Source organism: Rutilus rutilus, assembly GCF_951802725.1.
Source record: "Rutilus rutilus genome assembly, chromosome: 20".
Classification (NCBI taxonomy): Eukaryota; Metazoa; Chordata; class Actinopteri; order Cypriniformes; family Leuciscidae; genus Rutilus; species Rutilus rutilus.
Genome location: NC_140225.1, coordinates 13,995,501 through 14,018,638, shown reverse-complemented (window position 1 = coordinate 14,018,638; position 23,138 = coordinate 13,995,501). Strand labels below are relative to the sequence as shown.

General features: G+C 36.2%; 5 protein-coding genes across 5 annotated transcripts; 1 reads left to right on the top strand and 4 right to left on the bottom strand.

The window, feature by feature from the left end:
- Nucleotides 1–416: 416 nt before the first annotated feature.
- On the bottom strand, nucleotides 417–5,354 carry calhm1a (calcium homeostasis modulator 1a; the record flags this gene model as incomplete). Its single annotated transcript, XM_084391107.1, has 2 exons — nucleotides 4,783–5,354; nucleotides 417–917 (listed from the first exon to the last, which is right to left on the bottom strand). The coding sequence occupies exons 1-2, from the start codon at nucleotides 5,329–5,331 to the stop codon at nucleotides 417–419; spliced, it is 1,050 nt and encodes a 349-aa protein (XP_084247233.1). The 5' UTR covers nucleotides 5,332–5,354.
- Nucleotides 5,355–6,169: 815 nt separating this feature from the next.
- calhm3 (calcium homeostasis modulator 3) lies at nucleotides 6,170–7,653 on the bottom strand. Its single transcript, XM_084391109.1, has 3 exons — nucleotides 7,316–7,653; nucleotides 6,970–7,225; nucleotides 6,170–6,736 (listed from the first exon to the last, which is right to left on the bottom strand). Exons 1-3 carry the CDS (start codon nucleotides 7,600–7,602, stop codon nucleotides 6,284–6,286), a joined length of 996 nt encoding a protein of 331 aa, XP_084247235.1. The 5' UTR covers nucleotides 7,603–7,653; the 3' UTR covers nucleotides 6,170–6,283.
- Nucleotides 7,654–8,709: 1,056 nt separating this feature from the next.
- itprip (inositol 1,4,5-trisphosphate receptor interacting protein) lies at nucleotides 8,710–12,139 on the top strand. The gene is made up of 2 exons (XM_084391096.1): nucleotides 8,710–8,846; nucleotides 10,354–12,139. The coding sequence occupies exon 2, from the start codon at nucleotides 10,368–10,370 to the stop codon at nucleotides 11,985–11,987; it is 1,620 nt and encodes a 539-aa protein (XP_084247222.1). The 5' UTR covers nucleotides 8,710–8,846; nucleotides 10,354–10,367; the 3' UTR covers nucleotides 11,988–12,139.
- Nucleotides 12,140–14,243: 2,104 nt separating this feature from the next.
- Nucleotides 14,244–17,796, bottom strand: LOC311279537 (glutathione S-transferase omega-1-like). The gene is made up of 7 exons (XM_084391112.1): nucleotides 17,113–17,796; nucleotides 16,838–16,913; nucleotides 16,477–16,585; nucleotides 15,430–15,652; nucleotides 15,118–15,219; nucleotides 14,917–15,023; nucleotides 14,244–14,547 (listed from the first exon to the last, which is right to left on the bottom strand). Exons 2-7 carry the CDS (start codon nucleotides 16,866–16,868, stop codon nucleotides 14,397–14,399), a joined length of 723 nt encoding a protein of 240 aa, XP_084247238.1. The 5' UTR covers nucleotides 16,869–16,913; nucleotides 17,113–17,796; the 3' UTR covers nucleotides 14,244–14,396.
- Nucleotides 17,797–19,695: 1,899 nt separating this feature from the next.
- On the bottom strand, nucleotides 19,696–22,936 carry LOC311279536 (glutathione S-transferase omega-1-like). Its single transcript, XM_084391111.1, has 7 exons — nucleotides 22,683–22,936; nucleotides 22,409–22,472; nucleotides 21,582–21,690; nucleotides 21,248–21,470; nucleotides 21,064–21,165; nucleotides 20,817–20,923; nucleotides 19,696–20,128 (listed from the first exon to the last, which is right to left on the bottom strand). Exons 2-7 carry the CDS (start codon nucleotides 22,437–22,439, stop codon nucleotides 19,978–19,980), a joined length of 723 nt encoding a protein of 240 aa, XP_084247237.1. The 5' UTR covers nucleotides 22,440–22,472; nucleotides 22,683–22,936; the 3' UTR covers nucleotides 19,696–19,977.
- Nucleotides 22,937–23,138: the final 202 nt, after the last annotated feature.

Genomic DNA, 23,138 nt, shown 5'->3' with positions numbered 1-23,138 from the left:
GAAAAAATAACCAGCTGCTGATAAGTCCTTGAGGTATACCTGACCGATTAGATAGACAAACTCCTCCCGAATTTAAAATTTAGTAAGACTTAATTTGTTGCATAAGAAACTAAACGGAGATAAAAAGGTATCATATTCATCATTAACATCGTCATCATCTATTATTATTATATTGGTCACACCTTTAACACGTTACTTTACGGTATCACAGTAAAGCCCATGATATCCTATTATTTATGTTCTCATTTATTTATGGTAACACACAACATGTAGTAGATCGACTGAAGTCTCTGGAGGATATAAAATAGGAAGTTACATGTAATAAATAAAAATGAGATAGGAAAACAGGACTCTTGACAGTGAGTACTGCTAAAGCACTTCATTCGATTCTTCATAAGTAAGATTAAAACATTAAGTCAGACTTTGGAGTAGTATGCCACAGCTGTTTTCTTCATAGGTTTCTGAGTGTGGCACTCATCAGAAAAGCTGTGAGTATCCAAGCGTGCATGTCCATTCATATCTTCAGCACGTTTATTCACCAGTAGTGGAGGTTTACATATATGCCAGTTCCACAGGACTTTATTCATGTCGTCTTCTTTACGGATCCCAAGAAGCTTCTCCTCGTCACTCTTCTGTTTTTCCCCATCATCATCTTTATTACCTTTCCCTTTCTTTATGGGTGTGGAAAGTTGTGGAACAATTTCACCACTGATGCTCTCGAAGTATTGCTGTATGCAGACTTTAGCGAAGGTCTTGGCGTGCTCTTTGCACATTTCATCAAATAGTTTGCGCTCTGTATCAATGTAGTGTGACCAATATTTGGTTTTAAGAAAAGCAGCTTGAGTGAAACAAGGTCTTATTGCTCTTATCAAGAAGGCTAGTATAGTTATTATCATTAAAAAGGTCCATCCACAGGCCTAAAAAACAAAAACAAAAAAAAACATTTATTTAAACAAATTGTATTTCATACATCATTTCTACCATGAGGTCCTAATTATTCTTGGGCCTGTTTTAATAACCTCTTGTGTAACTGTGAAAATGTCTTATTTAAATTATGAAAATTAATTTGGTAACACTTTACAATAAGGTTCATTAGTTAACATTAGTTAACTACCTTAGTTAACAAGAACTAAGAATGAACAATACTTCTACAGCATTTATTAATGAGTTAATATTCATTTCAACATTTACCAATAGCTACATTATTCAAATTAAAGGTTGTATTTGTTAACATTAGTTAATGCACTGTGAACTAACATGAACAAACAACGAGCAGTTTCGTCTTTTCTCTAGGTGCATGTTTGACATTAAAACTTTTTTTAACCTTTTTTACGAAATGGCGATTTCATATGATTTTTAGAAGGAAAAAAGCATGAAGCTCCACCCCTAACCCCACCCATAAAAGTAACCGTCAGTGGAGGTAAGCAGATTGTACGAAGATTTGTCACCAATTCACCAAAATGTAAAATAATTACGAATGGCATGAAATTCTGTTTCAGCCTCAGGCTTAGCGCATAAAAGTTTCTACAAGCCTGTGAAAATGCAAAGGCAGTTTATGATTGGTTGTCTGTTGCTAAGCTACTTTACAGCTGTGGTCAGAAGTATTAGCGGTAACATAAATTTTGTGTTTTGCAAAGTTAGCTGCTTCAGTTGTTGTGGTTTTGATTCTCATTGTTCCTGGATTATTGTGCAGAGTGATTAGATGGATTTTAATTAATTGTAAAAAGCTTTATTGTCCAAAAAAATAACTTGCTTATATTTGTGTGTGTTTGTTTGTTTGTTTGTTTGTTTGTTTGTTTGTTTATATATTCACTCACCGGCCACTTTATTAGGTACACCTGCCCAATACTGTAATACTACACACATATCTAATCAGCCAATCACATGGCAGTAACTCAATGCATTTGGGCATGTAGACATGATCAAGACGATCTTCTGAAGTACAAACTAGCCTCAGAATGGGAAAGCATTCTGAGGCTTTCCCATTCTAAGGCTTTTCCCAGAAAGAAAGGTTATTTAAATGACTTTGAACGTGGCATGGTTGTTGCCAGACAGGCTGGTCTGAGTATTTCAGAAACTGCTGATCTAGCCTACTGGGATTTTCATGCACAAGGTTTACAGAGAATGGTCAGAAAAAGAGAAATTTTCCAGTGAGTGGCAGTTCTATGGGCACAAATGCCTTGTTGATGCAAGAGGAAAGAGGAAATCCTGTGCTTTCAGGAAGCTGATAGAAAAGTAACAGTAACTCAAATATCGTTTTAATTGAGGTCTGCAGAAGAACATCTCTGAACGCGAACACCTCGAACCTTAAAGCAGATGGGCTACAGCAGCAGAAGACCACACCGGGTGCCTCTCCTGTCAGCTAAAAACAGGAAACTGAGGATACAATTCACACAGGCTCACCAAAATTGGACAATAGAAGATTGAAAAATGTTTGCGTGTCTGATAAGTCTCGATTTCTGCTGCAACATTCAGATGGTAGGGTCAGAATTTGGCATAAACAACATGAAAGCATGGATCTATCCTGCCTTGTATCAACGGTTTAGGCTGCTGGTGATGGTGTAAGGATGTGGGGGATATTTTCTTGGCACACTTTGAGCCCCTTGGTTTCAGCATGGTATGACTGTTGAAAGAGAGATGGCTGAGATACATTACAAAAGAGAAAAGGTCTGAGGAATATCACTGGAAAATAAGGGTTACGATCAGGCAAGAGCTTTAGGACCCGTGTAAACATTAGAAAAGCTTTACAGCTGGAGAGACCAAGCGGGAAGGCCTGAAAACGGATGCCTAGGTTGCATTGTTTCTGCTCTATGTGAGTAAATTTGGTTTTGAGTGCATGCTGCTGCCGATTAACGAACTCTTGCTTGTACTTGTGTACTGTATGCTTACTGCACATTTAAGGCAGTTCTGAAGGCAAAAGGGGGTCCAATCCAGTACTAGCAAGGTGTACTTAATAAAGTGGCCGGTGAGTGTGCACACATACACACACACACACACACACACACACACACACACACACACACACACACACACACACATATATATAGTAGTGTGTGTGTGTATAATAAAAAATTTATATATCATATACTGGTATATGTCGCTGAGTGTGTGTGTGTGTTTGTGTCTATGTACATGTCTATGTCTATGTCTATAAGTACACAGTAAACACACACACACAGACATTTATATAATATAGGCCTATACATTTAATAATAGCCTTTATATACACACACATATATTGTAAACAAACTTTTAAGTTAGATGCAATTAATCGATTTGACAGCACTATACAATATAGGCCTACTGATATATAAGTTTACAGATATATAGGCCTAGGTATATATATATATATATATATATATATATATATATATATATATATATATATATATACATATACACTACCATTCAAAAGTTTGGGGTCAGTAAGATTTTTTATGTTTTTAAAATAAGTATCTTCTGCTCACCAAGGCTGCATTTATTTGATTAAAAATACAAACAAAAAACAGTGATATTGTGAAATATTATTCAAATTTAAAACAGCTGTTTTCTATGTGAATATACAGTAAAGAGTAATTTATTCCTGTGATCAAAGCTGAATTTTCAGCATCATTACTCCAGTCTTCAGTGTCACATGATCCTTCAGAAATCATTCTAATGTGATGATTTGATGCTCAAGAAACATTTATGATTATTATCAATGTTAAAAACAGTTATTTACATTTTTATTTCATGATGATATGATGAATAGAAAGTTCAAAAGAACAGCATTTATCTGAAATCTAAAGCTTTTGTAACATTAAACACTACCGTTCAAAAGTTTGGGGTCAGTAAGAATTTAAATTTGATTTTTGGGGGAAAGAAATAAAATAAATCAATACTTTTATTCATCAAGGATGAGTTAAACTGATCAAAAGTTACAGTAAAGACATTTATAATGTTAGAAAATATTCTATTTTAAATAAATGCTGTTCTTTTGAACTTTCTATTCATCAAAGAATTTTGAAAAAAAAATGTACACTACTGTTTTCAACATTGATAATAATGAATGTTTTTTTGAGCATCAAATCATCATATTAGAATGATTTCTAGAGAATCATGTGACACTGAAGACTGGAGTGATGATGCTGAAAATTCAGCTTTGATCACAGGAATAAATTACAGTTTAAAATAGAAAACAGTCATTTTAAATTGTCATAATATTTCACAATATTACTGTTTTTTTTGTTTTTTTTTATCAAATAAATGCAGCCTTGGTGAACAGAAGATAAGATGTTCTTTTAAAAACATTAAAAAATCTTACTGACCCCAAACTTTTGAATTGTAGTGTGTGTATATATATACATATATATATATATACATATATATATATATATATATATATATATATATATATATATATATATATATATATATATATATATATATTTTTTTTTTTTTTTTTTTTTTTTTTTTTTTCTATTATGTCATTCGCAATGAATATTAGGATTGATGTTCTTTCCCTCAACAAAAACACATAACACAGTCTTGCACCCTGGTCTTTTGTCGGATTTTTAAAAGCCATATTGATATAGAGAGAGAGAGAGAGAGAGAGAGAGGGGGCTATTTGGGCGGACACTATATGCACTCTCGCGCTGCATAATTATCATTATATCAATTCATCACCCTGCTACCGTCTTTCAAAATTATAAACGTGAAACATTGCTTTACCCAGCTTTAATTGTAATAGGTCAAAGTGAGCCTATTTTGAAAACCCCATTTAGACATTAAGTTGAGCATTACCTGTGAAAAACAGCGAATATACCTAGTGGCCGCATCTCTGGAGATAATATCATGCCCATCAAATACGTCTTGGCATGGAATCCTTGCTTGTATTTTCTGAAGTTCATTTTTTGATAAGCTTATATAGGTCTCGTTGAGGAACTCGGATAAATCCGATGTGGCACTGAAAGCGCACAAAAAGCTCTTTCCATCCATTAAAGTTACGGCTATCCATACAACCGGAGCGATGAGAGCGCGCTGCGTCATGGAGCTGAACATGTAGCGCAAAACCGCTGGATCTTTTCTGCGCTTGCCCATCGGTCGCTTCCATTCTTCAGTTAACACTGATATGTTGTTGTTAAGTACATATCCAAGTAAAAAGAACCATATTGGTGGCACGATTAGAATTCCGATTCCATACGCATAATTGTAGGCTGGAAGGCAAGGGCATGTAAACTCAAAAGAGGAATACATTTGAGCACTTGCCAGAGCCATGATCCCACAGATGCCATTCATAAAGGACTCTTGGTTGGCTTGCAAAAACTGAACCATAATCCGAAACTTATCCATTTTCAGAAAGGGAGTTCACCTTTTAGAGCAAAATATTAGAGCAAAGTTTATAGTACAGCTAATTAATAATTAATAAATTGTATTTAAATAATCAAAGACTTACTCTATCTTGTCAGAGAGAAAAGAAAGCAAGACTGCTGGAGCAGAGATAAGTCCTTTGTGATGAAAGGTTCACCTGGTGAACTTAAAGCATCGATACCCATGAGTGACAGGCCACTCCTTTAGAAGTTCTATAGATGGGTGTGATTTTCGTTCAGTGTCAGTGTTAAAATTGTTTCCTATGTCAACCATACATAACTAAAGGGCAAAATAGATCTCACTGAAAATGTGTACTGAAGGCAAAAGTACATTTCAAGACATGTACTATACAATATACAAATACAAAATCTGGTGACAGTGGTTTGTCACACAGCTAAAATGATAAACATACTTATATTAATATATATTAATTTTATTAATAGATACACATATACAATACATACAGACATATATACATAAACATTACACGTATTTTTTCAGGTGTTGCCAAGGTTCCGCAGTCATTTGCATCCAAGCCATATCCATGAGGTTGTTGTGTAATGTGTGTGGAAAGAGAAATGCAAAATTACACAAACTAAATCCCAGCATATTCAAATGCTTCATATTCAGATGCAAGCTCTTGAAGGAGGTTAAAACAAGGCTTTCTGAATTGACAATAATCTGACAGTAGCATTACAATTAAAAAAAAATGTTTGGATTCTAAATTCATATGCAGATGAAACATTCATTGATGAATACAGTACACAACATATGCATCAGCATGCAAGCTTTTGCCTCTGAATTAACAATAATCAGTTATTTTGTCCTCAATTTATTACAATTTTGGGATTCATCAACATTTTTCATTACCTTTATTAACGTCACTTATTTGCATGAATCCTTACTTAAGAGGTAAGATCTGTTTTTCTCAATTTTACACATCAGAGAATATCGCCTTTCCATTGTGATCTTCCCAAGTGATACATACTTTGGGCTTATAGGCCATCTTGGTCACATCCAGTTCTGGTTTGCACTCGTACCAGGTTTGCAGCAAATGATCCACCTGATCTTGCCTGGTAATACCATGCAGACGCTCCTCTTCTTCCTCTTCATATTCATTACGGATTGTGCTGGGTCTGAGTGCACTTGAGAGGGGCATTCTCACGGTCACATCTTCTCGCATGCTCTCAAAGAACTGAATGACGCATTTTCTGGCAAAATCTCTGGCATGAAGGACACAGGTCTCATCGAAGAGCTTCTGTTCAACGTCCAGGTAATTGCTCCAGTAACGAGTCTGGAGAAAAGTGGCGTGATTGAAGCAAGGCTTGACGACGCGACCCACCGCACCCAAAAAAATGAAGATGAGGAGTATTGACCAGCCTATTGCCTTAGAAAAGAAGATAAATTGTCAAGAAGAATAGATGAGTCATGTGGTTATGCAAAAGTATGAAAAGACTTTAACCACCTACAGATTTGCTAAAGGTCTGTTCCTGTCACCTTTGTACAGCTCAATCTTTTCAGCTATCAAGTCAAAAATGACATTGACATCACAGTTCATTGACTAAAGACTATGTATGTAAGCATGTAAAGAATTTGCGAAAAAAGTTATAACACACTTACTTGAGAGTAACAACGCACATAGCGTGATATAGCTTTCCGAAAACTGCTGTTTTTGAAGATGATATCTTCTCTGCAAGGCACCTTAGCCATGATCTTGATCAGTTCTAGGCCGGTGCTGTTAGGTATTCCTGTAAAATATTTAGGGTCTACGTTCATACTAAATGCACAGATGAAACATTTTCCATCCAAGAGTGTCATCAAAATCCAGACCATGGGGGCCAGAAGGGCCCGTTGCATCATTGATGACAGCAGAAATCTGGGAGAAGGATAATAGTTAATATTTTGGTATTATCAATATTAATATTATTTAGTCAAATAATAGGCTATTGATTAGCTTCAAACTCACTTTACCACGGCCGGATTTTTTGTCCTGTTGCCCAGGGGTCTGACCCACTCTTCCATCAGCACCCCTGTATGGCGATTAACTAACACTCCCAAAAGGAATAATATAATTGGGGGGACGAACATGACCCCCATTGCGTACATCTTATTGTATTGCGGTAAACAGGGGCAGTTGAAATCAAAACTTGTATACAACTTGACGCTTATCAGTGACAATATTATACAGATACCATTGGAGATGGACTCCGAATTTGACTGGAAGTATTGTAAAACCAACTTTAAACGATCCATTAATTACAGTTTACGTTAGGCTATATTAGAGAGGCTGTCAAAGGTAGAGGCTACTTATCTGACAATGCCCGCCAAATACGCTGTTCTGCAATGTGCGCTGTTCAAGTCACAAAAATGCAAAAAAGACCAACGAAAATTATATATTATTATCTGGATCACGTGAAAAACTAAATGATTCACAATTATTAACGCATCTCGCGATCTCTGCGTGCTGAAGGGCGATGAGATCACAAGTAAGGCGCGCGCACCTGTAAGCTCCCTTTGGTCACACCCAAATGTGCGCATGCCAGAAATACCTGCCTCTAAAACTGCTTTAAACGTGGCTGCTTTTCTTTGTTGTTTAATTGAACGCCATTTCAATGGTCGTGTGAGGAAATATTTAATATTTATAGTCATGTTTATATTTAGTTTTTTTTTTGTTTTTTTAAAGAGAGAAAGAGGCTGAAACCTCCCGCGACCCTACAGGGGATAAGGAAGCGGTTCGGAGAATGGATGGATGGATATTTGTCATATAACATATAGCCTACCCATATAACATCGAAGATAAAATTCTAAATCATTATAGTTACCAATGGATTATTGCAATGGTGGTTATTTGACAGAAACTCTCATATCTAAACATTATTGTAGGTAGCTTTTTTTACAGTCTATTGTAGGTAACGTTAGGTGTGTATATAAGCTACTGAACTTTGGTGAGGCAGCGACCTCGTGTGGGCATATTTGTCCTCCGTCTTTAGTAGGCTAGTCTGCGCAGCCGCACATCTTTCAAAAGAGCTGAATTTTTTTCGTTGTTAACACGTATAAATGCCTTGTCGAAAAAAACAAATTTGAAATATATACATGTGCAATTTATTTTTGCAATTGCATGTAGCCTACATCCTCAATGAATGCAGGCACGTATACTATTATTTAAGTAGGCCTACTGCTACTATTAAAGTATAAACTCATGTCTAGAAAAAGCTTCAATGTTTTCACCATCCCGGAGAATGGCGTGTGTGCTTGCGTGCTTGTTACATGCTATGGTTACGTTGACTCAAGAACAGGGCTGACCCACGTGCTTTTTATAGAGGAGCGTAAACGGCCCCTTTGGTCACTTCCTGGTTGTTAGTGAGAACAGCTTCATGAGGAACGAGCAGATGAGGAAACCGAAGAATAACGGTACTGGAGCAGCGCTTTCTCTTGTGTCGGTTCAGTATTAATGTCAGGCAATGAACAACGCTGGACGTTAACTCTTGGATTAGGGTGTAAGTTATTTTCCTGTTCTCGGTTTAAAACAAAGACTGATTTGCATCTGCTGTTTTATAGATTATTAAAGACACTGTAACTGTGATACAAATGGGAAGAAAAAAAAGACCACAGCAGACTTGTAAAACATCTTAATTAATATGTCAAAATAAAAATACTCAATTGTGTTGAATTTGGCGATTAAAAAGAGACTTTGTAAAATGTTCTGCCTTACGTAGCCTATCACCGCCCTCTACAAGTTTCAGTCGTCTTCTCACTGACAAACTTACCACCTACTTTAATCATTGTTAAAAACTCTTCCTTCCGTTATAGTGTCTCTAACTATTTCATATTTGCTATATATATCTGTGATCACAAATTTAGTTGTTGTCTAGACTCGGTCCTTTTAGTGATTGTGGGAATATGCAGCGCCACACCAATTTCCCATGTCTTTACTACCAATGATGTCATTATGTAAACTATTCAGAAACTTTTTTGTCATTTTGTGCTGCTGTTCCACGTTGGCATTCATTTGTTTTTTATCGTAAAAAAAAAAAAAAATCACCAAGTTGAACGCACTAATAAAATCAAAATAAAATGCAAATGAGCCTAAACCAAAAAAAAAAAACCCAAAAAATGTAAAAAAAAAAAAAAACTTTAAAATTTTTTTTTTTTATTAAACCTCCTTGGTGCTTAACCTTCAAAATACCTTGTGAGGTTGTGAGTGAATTTTGTATTAGTTGATTAATCTTCTATATAATATTCTCTCTTCTATCTACTTTTTAAATTCAGAAAATAAAATTGAATGAGAGTATTTGTTTGCCTTCTCACCTTTCTGTGGAAAGGGTCTAAATAAAATGCCACAATTGATCAATAAAATGAGTGTAGTAAAAGTAGCATTTACTTCTATAAATTGAATATCAGTTCAGTAGATTGACTAAATCTATTTTGTCCTGTATCTCTAATGCTTTTAAGTGGAACCGTTGAATGTGCCAGTAGCTCGCAGTTTGTATAATATGGAATTTGATCTGCCTCATTCCAAGAATCACTCAGACTCCAAGTGTCACACCATAAATAAACCAATTACATAACATCCTCCTCAGTATATATTAGGTTGCTTACTAAGCTTTAGTCAAGGCAAAATTTCAAAGTTCTTTGCATAGATGAGAACAGTTTTTTTACCCAAACATCAAGTTTTCAAGATAAATATTCAAGTATTCAAGATAAATGAATAAATGTAAATGTAATCAAGTTAAGCAGATTCTCACCCCAATATCAATATTTGTAGAAGAAAAATAAATCATAAATCAGTTGTTTCCAGTGGAAACTTCTATCTGGATACAGTTATCTGGCTGGTTTAATTTATGTTGTTTGACAAGGGTTATCTGACTTCCTTCCCCAGTGCAGGACAGTCCTTTCTATTACAGTTCACAATTAGCACTCAGATGATGACATGTTTTTGCAAAAGTTAGAAGATAGTGTTTCCTTTCAAGAAGCTGACAATAATCCAGAAATATGTTTTCCCAGACGCACAGTAAAGGATGCAAGGTGCTATTACACGGGTTTGCGTGGTGGTAGTAGCCGCTATCCTCAACCATCCTCTGCTCTTCCCTAATGAGAACACCACCGTCCATGAGCAAGATGAGGATCTTCTGGCCCGGATGAAAGAGCACCAGGAGAAGCTGGAGGCCGAACAGGAGCGCCTGGAGCAGGAGATCTCACAAACAGAAACAGCTCTGATTGGTGATCAGGACAGTTACGGCTGGTACTTTTGGAGCGCCCTCTGCCTTGTCATTTTCTTCACAATTGAGGTTTGCAGGCAGGATATGATCCCTGCTGAAGTTCCAGAACCAGTGGAAGACGAAGACGGAGATTCCAGTGCCGGATATCTCAGCGCTAAGTCAGTAGCCTTAGATAAAGACGTCCTAAATAACTTCTGCAAGACCCGCTTCCACCCTTTTATCCACGAGACCGGGAGAGTGCGGGAGTTTATCGAAGGCTTTGCAGATGATTTGCTTGCAGCTTTGAGAAGTGTTTGCGATCGAGAAGCTGACCTGGAAGTCGAGGACTTTGTTGGCATAGGAAGTATGTTTGAGTCCTGGAGGGTGTCTAAACCTCCTACGTGTGACCTTATTGTGCCTTTTTCTCCACCCCAGCCATTCAGGTTCCAGTTTCAGCTCTGGTGCGACCCTGCCACTGAAATCCCACTGGACCTGCAAGGATGTGGAAGGATTAAACTCATAAAACCAGGTTGGAATGGCACAGACTGTCTCTGTGGCACAGCCAATCTTGGTGATGATATGCTATGTCTGCTTCACGATAGAAATGAGTGTGAAAAGCTTGAGGAACACACTTTGGTGGAACTCCTCTGTGCAAGGAACACCACGTATTTGTCGAAAGATCAGATCATGAGATGGTTTCAGATCTCAGTGACCAAAGCATGGGGCAAGATCTCTCATAAGTATGATTTTGAGCTGGCATTTCGGAACCTGGACTTCCCCGGAGCTCTAAAAATCAGGTTTAGGTCTGGAAAGACTGTCGTTCTCAATGTGACCCCTGCTGTTCAGTTTGAGGAAACAGACGCTTACCTTATCTCTCATTTCCCATCTGACACTAGCAACTCCTCAGACATTCACTGGCAACTCTCACTATCCGTTTATGAAAGAAATCTGCTGAAATACCTAGCGAAAAGACTTCCTACCAACTCGTGTCACATTCATTGTCTTCAGATAGTTTCTTTCTTGCACAAAAAGCAGACGGCTTTGACTGGGAGAAGCGCCTTTTCTAATTACCATATAAAGACGGCGCTCTTGCATCTGCTGTTGAATAAGCGTCTTGCGATGTGGCAGCCGCAGAATCTTGATCACAGATTACGAGATCTGCTCAGCTTCCTTCAGCAAAGCTTGGAGGAAAAGAGACTCTATCACGTTGTTGTTGGGAACCCTCGGATCCCAGTTGAAATTCTGGTTCCCAAAATAATCTGGTCTGCAGAGCCGATAAACCTGTTCAGGCCTCTTGTGTTGCAGAGGCACGTATATGCCAAAATGGAGGAGCATTTTCAGGAGATGGTCAGAAATACATCTGTGCTTGTTCAGGAATATACCCCTCACTTTTCTAACGGTCACGTGAGACATGAATTCAGCTCAACAGACCAGGTGTAGACTTACCCGCTGCTCTGGCTTTCAGTGCAGGGGATTTCTACAGCCTAATTACATGATGTTATGCACTTTGAATGTAAACAATATGTTAAGCACTGACTGTTACTGATGCTATTATGATATTTAGGTGTTTCTTCAACTATGGGCACTTTTTATGCAGCCTGACTATGTCAGACTTCTTACTTCCGCTCAATTTAATTTTGCTTCTGTACTCAGTCTGAGACAGCGTAATAGCTTTCCGTTTTCCTCCGGCCTGAAAACAGCCGGCCAATCAACGAACAGAGGGCGGGCTGAGAGCCGTGACGTAGACACTGATTGTACCGTGGATGCGTAGATTTACTTCACATAATCTGCAAAAGTCGTTCACAGCCATGTTCACTCCGGTATTTCACTCGATGGTTTTGTTTTCGCATCATACTACATGTGTTTACAGTGGAAGTTAGATGCGGCTGAGCATGCGCATAACACACGCCATAACCAAACGTTATGTGATTGGCTTACGGGAACCAATGATTTTAAACTTCAGACAAGCGCCTCCCTGCGAGAAAGAAAACGCTTTTCAATTATGCCATGCCAGACTCTGTCTACGAAGCAAAGCGAAGTAGCAGAGTTTGGTATTACCAGGCTACTTTTTATGTCCCAGAGGACCAAATTTCATTTAAATTTTATTATTGTATATGTTATATGAAGGTCACATTTTGTTTTAGGATTAATTTTTGCTACTTTTCAAATGCCTTTATATATAGCTTTTATTATTTCACTCCTAGCCCAAACCAAGAATTTAAATCTTAAAATCTGTAATTTTCAACAACAACAAAATGGGGTTATATTAATAATAATAGTAATAAATAAAATTGTTTATTTCAAAAGTTACTGTACCTTTTTACTACCAAGGGGAAAACAGTGTCAGTGAAGAGAATGCTTGAGATGAAATTAGATGTGGTGTGTGAAGAAAACTCTAAAATTAAGTAGTAAAATTAATGTAAAAATGTTTTTGTTTTTTTTATTCAGTGGTTCCAATCTAGCTGTAATTATGAAAACAAGTGGGTATTTAGGATACCTAATGTAAGGAAGCTTGTTTCCGCCAAGAAATAAAAAAATGTATAAGGTAAAGTATATTGCGACTTTTTTTCCTTCAGAATTGCAGGATATAAACTCGAGTTATAAAGTCAGGATTGCAAGTTAATATCTCACAATTCAGACTTTTTTTCTTGCAATGCCGCATTTACATCCCACAATTCTGACCTTTTTTTTTATCAGAATTGTGAGATATGAGCACACAATTGCGTGTTATAAAGTCCAAGTCTGAGAAAAAAAGTCAGCTCACAATTCTGACTTTATGACTTGCAACTGTGAGTTTATATCTTGCAATTCTGAGAAAAAAATCAGAATTGTGGGATATAAACTCGCAATTACCTTTTGTATTTTCTATTTTATTTTATTCTGTGCAGAAACAAGCTTCCATAAAAAATGCTTGCAATAAATTATGACAAAATTCCATTTTCACCACAGTTTTCAATTTTCCCTTAACATCCTTTCTGTCACATCTAAAATAATGCAAACACATTTCTGGTATATAAATAATAGGATCTTAAAGGAGTTTTTCCTAAAGCACACAGGGCCGAAAGTGCACATATTTGAAGAAACACCCTCTTATTATTCATCATCGATCTGGCAGCTGATTCAGGATCTTTGAACAATGAGTTATTATAAATGATGACATATCATGCTGAGCATGTTATATTAGTTCTGTAACATTATCATAATACATAGCCATATAATCAGTTTTGATCTTATGAGCCAACACTTAAGGGATTGAAATTCCTAAACAAAGTATGAGCAGCAAGCACCTCTATTGAACAACTACTGTAGAAAAGTGACAGACATGTACATGCCCAAGCAGAAGCTGTTTCACAGGTTTTCCTGTACAATGCATTGTCTGCTTAGATTTTAAAATAGAAATCTGATCCTTTTTTATCAGTCAATACAGCAGCAGGGTGCCAGTTTGACTTAAGACTCTTTATAAGGGGATTTTGTTTTTTCACTGTCACCATTTTTAAAAAATCTTGTTTTCCACCATGTTTTGTTAAAGAAACTAAATGCTCTTGACTAACTTTTAGGCAGTTTCCCCTTCCAGGAAGCAATGTTTTGCAACCTCACAACATGCACTGTATGGCTCAGTGGCATTTCACTTTCGACCAAAGAGAAATCTGGTAATATATAGAGATTAAAAGTAAAAACATAAGAATACATGATTTTATGTTTCATAGATTTTGTTTATTTATATTCATGTATAAATGACAAACTTGTTAATATAACCATTTTAAAAAGCACAATTTGCTGTAAATTGATAGAAATAGAGCAATGGTAAAAAATCCACACACAGATGGACAAATATATTCCTGTTTTACTTTATAAACCATGATCATAATTAGGGTTTCCATCCATGTAGCTGTCGAAGAACACCTTGTGATCCTCTGTGCTGAACATGGTGGCTTTCACAACTGGATCCTCAAACATGCATTCAACCCACTTACTTAACAGAGGAGTGTTGGCCAAACAACTGAAACATGACAAGAAATATGCAGAACTATTAGTTTCACAAGCAAGTTATTCTTTGGAGAAATATACAAGAGGCAAGGTTACATTCACATTAAGTTTACTTGTGAAAAAAGGGTTTGTTTTATCGTGTGTGCACAAAGTTTACTGAAGCGAAGTGCTTTTCAATCCAGTTGGAACCTCGACCCAAAGCCCCACCTTTACTAATCTGAGTCATTCATCACTGTTTGCATATCTGTTTGACTTAACCTCCATGACTCAGCACATTATTCCTCCTGCTGTCAGGTACAATTGCTTTATTTTTTATGTGTGTTTTTATTACACACTCATTATATATTTCATATATGTACTAATAAAAAAAACAAAAACTTACTGCTTCAGCTTCATCATCTCCGCCCTCTCAAACCATGGCCAGATCAAGTAGTCAATCATTGTGACTGAATCGCCACCAAAATATTTGGTCTTCTTTTTCGCCAGAGTCTGAAAAAAAGATATAGAAAAAAGAAAGCAGTTAGACATTAATAAATCATCAAGATAAACTGTATTATAAGAAAGTGTAGGTATTTCAGCCCACCTCATTTAATAGGGAGAGTTTTTCTGTAAATTCAACTTCAGATGCTGCGACGTCCTCTCCCCTTTTCTTGCCCATAGAGATCTTATAGAAGTATGGAATCACCTGAAATGAGTATGAATTTCCATTACCTTCTTGGTTTTTGGGTTTCCTTAATTGATAATACAAAGGTAATATCAAGACTTTCATATTTATTGTTAGGTGTACATTTTTATATTTTAAGTCCTGATTGTGATGGAGGACCATATTTAAATCATCAGTTTCTACAGGCAGATGTTTAATACAGTAAATGTTTCAAATGACAATATGACCAACCTTTGAATAAAGATCCAGCAACATTTTCTGTTGGGCCCTCTCAAACGGGTCGGATGGACACAGTTTCTTCTCAGGGTAGACCTCTTCCAGGTACTCACAGGTGATTGGTGACTCGTATACCACCTGACCACTTGAGGTTTCCAATACTGGTACTGTCCCAAAAGGATTCTTCGCCAGAAACCAATCTGGCTTATCCTTCAAATTGATGTTGATAATCTCATGCCTATGTAAAAGGAATATAAAATCAATTTTGGATAGTGGCTACATATTTAAGAGAGTGATCTTTTTTTGCAACCAATACAAAGAAAGTTAATAAAGAAAAAACGAATTTATGATTTAAAATATCGTATGTACACATTAGGCACACCAGAACACTTAAAAGTGCAGTAAGTGATTTCTGAAAAACGCTGTTGAAAGTGGACCTGACCGAGCACCACAACAAACCTGTAGCCAATCAGCAGTAGGGGGCGTATACACTCATGATGGGGAGGACAGAGAGTGAGCAAGAGGGACATTTGAAGAATGACTGTTGAAAGAGAGATGGCTGAGAGACATTACAAAATAGAAAAGGTCTGAGGAATATCACTGGAAAAGAAGGGTTACGATCAGGCAAGAGATTTAGGACCTAAATATTAGAAAAGCTTTCCAACTCTGGAGAGACCTAAAAAGGCCTGAAAATGGACATCGAGGCTGCATTGTTTCGGCTCTATATGTGAGTAACATTGGTTTTGTGTGCATGCTGGCGATTAACAATGAACACTTGTATATACTTGTGTACGGTATGTACATTTTTTGTTCTTCCTTGTCATTAGGTCGTCTTCTTCGCTTTATTTTTCGCTCTTCTGCTATGATAAAGAGACATCCACTCTTTGTAAGTGGATCTGTGTAAGTGCGTTTTGGGGGCGGAGCAATGAAGAGAGGGGTGTGTTTGGCTTGATTTCAAATATCAACAGTGTTCAACAATGGTTCTTAGAAATCGCTTGCTGCACCTTCAAGCCCTCCATCTAAACAAACAATATTGCACAGCAGGTCAACATTAGTACTCACTTAACTCCTTTAGCAATGAGCACCAGTCTTGTTCTCTGAGCAAAAGGGCAGAATCTCATGCTGTAGAGCCGAATAACACCATTCGGCACTGGTCCAGGAGCAGGACTTTCTGTTACACCAATGGAACATATTTACATAATAAGCATGGATTTTCATCAGTATAATTTGGAACACAAGTGTGGAGCCCAGGTTCTTATTTTTAATGGAAAATTAGACAATATTGTATTCATTTATTAAATATATTTTATATAATTATGTTTTAATAGCTTATCACTTCCATCTGAAAGACATTCTTAACATGCAACAGGATGGTCTGAAGGCGAGTTTTCTGCAAAAGTCTAATTTCTTTGCTTTCTCTTACCTTTTCCTTGGCATTTTGGAGTTGGAGCCATTATGGTGATCAGAAAGGTAGAAATAAACAATCGATGGTGAGGTGACTAAAAAAAAAAAAGAAGAAAAAACATTAGCGTATATTGCGAGCGTGTAGATTCTTGTGGATAAGAATCGAAAAGCTGTAAGTTATGTGTTACATAACGCGCAGGAGGGAAGAAAATAAAAATACTTTCGAGGCTATCATAGATGCTTAACATGTTTGACTAAAATCTAGCAAATACTAATTCAAGGTTTATTGCTTACCTGTCGATCCGTATGACCTGTCAGTAACTGAAGTAAGCGTTAGCTCAGCTGTCTTCTTGAAACAAAGTAGATTTTATATGGAAGATAGGTGTGGCTGAAGACCAATGACTCCTCCTCTTACACCCATGTTACTTTCGAAATAAAGCTCTTCTGCAAAACTTTTCATTAGGCTACGTTTAATAAAATATTCTTGAAAGTATATTTTCTCTGTTTGAAGAAGACCCCATATTAATTTTACAGCTAACGTAGCCTATAAAACGACAAAAAATAATAAACTAAGTTACTCAGAAGTCTGCACTTCGCTTCCGAGGTGCTTATTTACAGTACATTTCTCTAATTTTGCTGTGTCATTTCATCTACAGTCAGCAATTAACGTACTGGATTGACCATTGAAGTCTATGGTATACTGTAGTAGCAATGACGGCTGTTGCTTAGCAATGTTCTGTCTACTATATAGCTAGGGACGATCTTCTAGCGGAAGAATTATTCAACTAAAAGAATCTTGCTTATTAAAATAACGATTTAAATCAGTTTGTGTTCTTCATACTTTTATAGGGCGACCAGACGTCCCTGTTTGCAGCTGATAGAGCTGTTTTTTGGTGTCCTCTCCCCGGAAACGTCCCCGTTTTACACAGACCACAAACACTTATGGCGCTTTTCCTGGCAACACCAGAAATGAAGTCCGACCAAAATAGCACAAACATAAAATAACATTTGAGAACTTAATAAAAGATGCAATTACTATATAGGCCTACATTATATTCACAGTTTGTAAAAAATGAAAATATTAGATACAATTAGAAATTTTTTTGTAAATTATTTTGAAGTGACTTTCACTAATCACTTTCTATAATTTACAGATTTAAATTTTAGTACCAAATTTTATTTTACTACACTATTAATAGTTACTTGTATATAGGCTATATAAGGTAAAATAAAAAATAAATAATACAAAAAACAATTCCAAATAAAAAAGATTCCAAAATGGTGATTTGGGACCATGCCTTTGCATTTAAAAATGTATTATTCCTGTTTTTTTATTCACAGATAACAACAAGCAATAATTAAATATTTAGTCAGACCACTGAACTAGGAAATGTCCCTGCATTCCATTTCAGAAATTGGGTCACCTTCATTTATTATTTTTATTATTATTTTAAACCATGCCTAATAACGGCCACAGCCATATTCATAATATAGTTTCTCAAACCTTATTGCTGACTTAAAAGTTTTTTTTTTTTAAATCTTATCTTATCCATATCACATATCACAACAGCTTATTAAATATATTCCTGTCAGGCCACAATCTTTTGTTGCCATATAATAATCACAGTTTATGTTGTTTACGTTAGTGTGGGTGTCTTGCAAAGTCATGCGAAGCTTTCTTTTGCAGGACTACAGCTGCAGAATGAGTCACCTTATTCATTTGTCAGAATATAGACCTTTCTGAAACAAAACTTTTTTCTTTTCTTTTTGTAAATGTACCCTAACAGGGTCACTTAGTCATAGGTTATGACACTGACATCTCAAAGCTTCTGTTGTGCACAGTCATGCTTATCAATGCAACAAGTATCTACTGTTACCACTGTTCTGATCAGGGTGGAGCAATTCAGCTCACCTGACCTGACCCCTATTATAGTGCATTGCCTACTGCAGAAAAAAACTCCAACAATTAGCTTTACACTTTTAGTTTGTATCAAATTGCGGGGCTGCATTTGTGGAATGGTCTAAACAAATCGATTTAAACAAAGTATAAATGTTGTGTTGCAATTTAAAAAACAATTTTTCATATTTTCTTTATTTGATTGTGATTTGGTTTTGGTAAGTAGGCTACTCAGGGTAGGATTTAATAGGGCTTCAACCTATCCCTTTTGAACGGGTTGAGTATTATGTTGAAATATAGTTTTGTTTATTTTGTTATACATTTTCTTTTCTTTTTTTAGTCGTTTGTATATTTAATTTCTGTTTCTTTCTTTTTAATAGTTCGAAATAAAGATTTTCAATTCAAAATTTTCAATTCAATTCAAATGGAACCAATGAACTGTGTTAGGATGGTAACAGGAGAGCACTAAACGTATTATGGCATTACTATGCCTTTTTTGTACATGGCATCATCACTGTTTTGTCTTTAAAGTAACTTAAAGCTCTATGTACATACTCATGATAAATGCTTTTGCTCTGATGTGGTCAGCTGAGGAAGACTAATTTAGGTGGTTATCTGTCCTGCATGTCTGTTAAACCTCAGTGGCATTCTTCCTGCTTCTGGTAAGATTATGGATGTGTGATATGACTCATTGGAGTCAGTGGTGGATACACCTAATGATTAGGGCTATTTAGACAAACACTGCAGGTTACTGAGATACTGAGAGCCCTGTTACCATTGTAACCCTTAAGCAGTGGGACAGTAACTGCAGCTAACATGCTTTTAGTCATTGTGGATGATGATGCTTAGTAATTACTCTGAATGGACATGAGCTAAAATCATATTAGTTAAAAATTAGATAATGTTTACAGTGTAGAGAATATTTCATCTATTGAATAAACTCCAGAAACATGTTTTTTTTATAATTATTTATTTTGTTTCATTGCACTGGTAACAAATGTATATTGAGGCATGTAATTCATTCAGCTGGTTATTTAAAAAATCTGATTTTAAGATCATCAAAGTCTTAGATTTACTTTTTTGATATCGACTCAGCAAATCAAAAGGACATAAAGAATGATATCCCGTGGAATTTAATTCACTTCAGAGTAATCGGGATCATAGTATAAATGATAGACAGAGATTAATAGACTTTTGTAACCAATAGCTGTTTAAACAAATAGGCAATCAAGGTGGGTTTTACCAGAGAACAATGATTTATTCTATAAACCATAATCATAATTGGGCTTTCCCTCCATGTAGGACTTGTAGAACACCTTGTAGGTTTCTGTGCTGAACATTGTGGCTTTTACAGTGGGATCCACCAACATATGTTCAGTCCACTTCTTCAGCTGAGGAGTGCTGTCCAAACAGCTGGAAATTATGAGAATAGGGTGTTAACGTGCAAAGCGATCATTTAGATAGGTCTCATTTAATGATTTTTCTAATCCATTAACATGACTGAGTTTCTAATCTTCATCTTAAAGGGTTAGTTCACCCAGAAATCACCAAAAAGGTGGGAAAGACATCATTAAAAAATAGTGGCATGCGTCGTGGTGCTCTCGTGAACCCGCGTCGGAGACTGATAAACAAGGGAAGAAATGACTGAATAAAGTCGATATTTTGTTTTTTTGCCGCACAAAAAGAATTCTCGTCGCTTCATAAAATTAAGGTTGAACCTCTGTAGTCAAATGGACTATTTTAACAATGTCTTTCCTACCTTTTTGGGCCTTCAAAGTGTTAATTAAATAGCTGTCAATGAAGCCCTGCCTGAGCCATCAGATTTCATAAAAAAATATATTAATTTGTATTCCAATTCCAAAGATGAACAAAGGTCTTACGGGTTGAGGGTGAGGGATTAATGACAATTTTCATTTTTGGGTGAACTATCCCTTTAAATAATCGTCAACTTGACAAACTGTAATATTCATTTCTTTGTGTGATAAAAATGTTTTCTTTTAATCTAGGAAATAATAATTTATGTCATACGATAACATATGATCTTTCTTTCTCTATTGCTTTTGCACTTAATAAATGTAAGAAGAAGAAGATAAAAACATACTGCTTTAGATCCATCATCTCCATCCTCTCAAACCAAGGCCACATCAGGTAGTCAATCATTGTTATTGAATTTCCTCCAAAAAACGTGGTCTTCTTGGTGACAAGGGTCTGACAAAAGCCATTAAATACATAGAGAAAGCACACATTTATACAGGAAGTGACAACTCAACTGAAAAGTATCCCATGACATCTGCTTATCATCAAAAACCATTATCCCACTCAATTATATTACAGGTATTCCAACCAACCTCATTTAATTGGCAGAGTTTCTCCTTAAGTTCTGCTTCAAGTGCAGACACATCTTCTCCTTTTGCCCTGCTTACAGGGATCTTATAGAAGTAGGGAGTCACCTAAAAAGACCATCCATTCATATTGATGAAAACGTGTAATTAATTAAATGTAAAATCCCTGTGGAAGTGCATAAGTAAATACCTTTGAGAAATGCTCCAGCAGCATTTTCTGTTGGGCCCTCTCAAACGGGTCGGATGGACACAGTTTCTTCTCAGGGTAGACCTCATCCAGGTACTCACAGGTGATTGGTGACTCGTATACCACCTGACCACTCTGGGTCTCCAGCGTTGGCACTAAACCAAGAGGATTCTTCTCCAGAAACCAATCAGGCTTGTCCTTCAAATTGATGTTGATGATGTCGTGTCTACGGTGAAATACAGATTAAATTATTCAAAGGGGCTTTTCTTTTCACTCAAAGCAGAAACAATGTTTATACATTGGGTAAACACTAATGCAAGTTTGTGTTTGTACTCACTTAATTCCCTTGGCATTGAGCACCAATCTTGTCCTTTGGGCAAAAGGACAGAATCTCATGCTATAGAGCCGAATATGGTCCTTTGGCACAGGGCCAGGAGCAGCGCTTCCTGTGGCACAAATTAAACAAAAAACACGTTAGACTTCATCTATTGTTGCGATGACATTGATGTATAGTATTGTGAGTCACTTGTAAGTCTACATGTCTCTAATGATCCAAAATGTCTTTTCAATAATGTTTTGCAAAAAAACATTTTCATGCCCCCAGCGTATATCTTACTGGATATACTTTATTTACTTTATACTGGATGAAACACACACACACACACACACACACACACACACATTTAAAAAATATTTAAACATTTTACACACTAACATATTTTTAAAAGTTACAGAGGTCAAAAGGTAAAGCATAACAGAAACGATAAGAATGAGCATAACAGGAAGATACGAAATCAGCAAAGCGATCTGTTACAGTGCTGATTCAATCTGTCATAAATATCATTGCTAATATGCAGTGGTGATTTCATGAAAGTGCAATGTCATGCTGTCGTGCATTTAAAGCACCTTAAGCCATAACCGTTTTATCAAGCAAATCCTTGTGTACAATGACATGTCTGAAACTTCCCGTTTCCTAACATAACAAAGACACACCTGGACATGTTATGTAGATGTTATATAAATGGTGGATTCTGTAATCACAACACAATTCTGCTTAGTCACGGAGTCTACTACTTGAGGGGGGGAAAAAAGAATAAGAAAAAAGAGAGGGGAAAAAAAAGTCTCCAGATTGCATTTGAGTTTCTCATGATTTTGGTGTCTTACCTTTTCCAAGACATTTCTGAGATGCTGCCATTATATTAATCAGCGTTACCCGGGAAGAATAGACCTGCAAAGGTTAAAATAAACTGAGAACCATAATTTAATTTAGGTGTATTTGACTAGTACGCCACAGCAATTATTTTAGTAGGAAGTTGGGTAACCCACTTTTTTGCAGAAATATCGTTACTTCATTTTATAATGAAATCATTTAATTTGTCACTACAACGAACCTAAAGGACGGAGAAACATAGTTACTGAAAGGAGCAGTGATACTTACCTAATTGTATGACTTGTCACAATATCGGAGATAAATGGGAAATTTATATATTTATTGGAGAGAGGGCATGGGTCAAATATCAAATGACTAAACTGCAAACGCCTTGTTTCAAAATAAAAGTCCTCAATAAAAAAATTCAGCTAGCACACTCAACTTATTTGAGATGTCGATCTCTTCTTCTCGACTAAAGATCATTTAGGAGTGCAAAGCATGAAAGGTTTTCTTTTTTTTTTAAATGTTCCCCCTGAAATGTAACATTTAAATGTGGGAATCTCCCTTTTATAAAGGTACAAAAAGCAATTAAAATCGTTAATTGTAATATATGTTTACCTGCATGTCTTTTAAACACCTATTTGCGATTTCTACATGTATTTGCATACTGACTTGTGGTTGGTTTAATCAGTGTCAACATTTTGACACTTCTCTCTTGCTGCCATGCAACACTGACATTCGCTC

Excerpts from the sequence above, each read along its gene's own strand:
- calhm3 (XM_084391109.1), bottom strand. The coding sequence starts at position 7,602 with ATGGATCGTTTAAAGTTGGTTTTACAATACTTCCAGTCAAATTCGGAG. Across the intron at positions 7,226-7,315 it reads AAAAATCCGGCCGTGGTAAA|ATTTCTGCTGTCATCAATGA; the intron begins GTGAGTTTGAAG and ends TCCTTCTCCCAG. Across the intron at positions 6,737-6,969 it reads ATGTGCGTTGTTACTCTCAA|GCAATAGGCTGGTCAATACT; the intron begins GTAAGTGTGTTA and ends TTCTTTTCTAAG.
- itprip (XM_084391096.1), top strand. The coding sequence starts at position 10,368 with ATGCAAGGTGCTATTACACGGGTTTGCGTGGTGGTAGTAGCCGCTATC.
- LOC311279537 (XM_084391112.1), bottom strand. The coding sequence starts at position 16,868 with ATGGCTCCAACTCCAAAATGCCAAGGAAAAG. Across the intron at positions 16,586-16,837 it reads TCCAAAATGCCAAGGAAAAG|AAAGTCCTGCTCCTGGACCA; the intron begins GTAAGAGAAAGC and ends TTGGTGTAACAG. Across the intron at positions 14,548-14,916 it reads GAGATGATGAAGCTGAAGCA|TTGTTTGGCCAACACTCCTC; the intron begins GTAAGTTTTTGT and ends GTCATGTTTCAG.
- LOC311279536 (XM_084391111.1), bottom strand. The coding sequence starts at position 22,439 with ATGGCAGCATCTCAGAAATGTCTTGGAAAAG. Across the intron at positions 21,691-22,408 it reads TCAGAAATGTCTTGGAAAAG|GAAGCGCTGCTCCTGGCCCT; the intron begins GTAAGACACCAA and ends TTTGTGCCACAG. Across the intron at positions 21,166-21,247 it reads TGCTGGAGCATTTCTCAAAG|GTGACTCCCTACTTCTATAA; the intron begins GTATTTACTTAT and ends TGGTCTTTTTAG.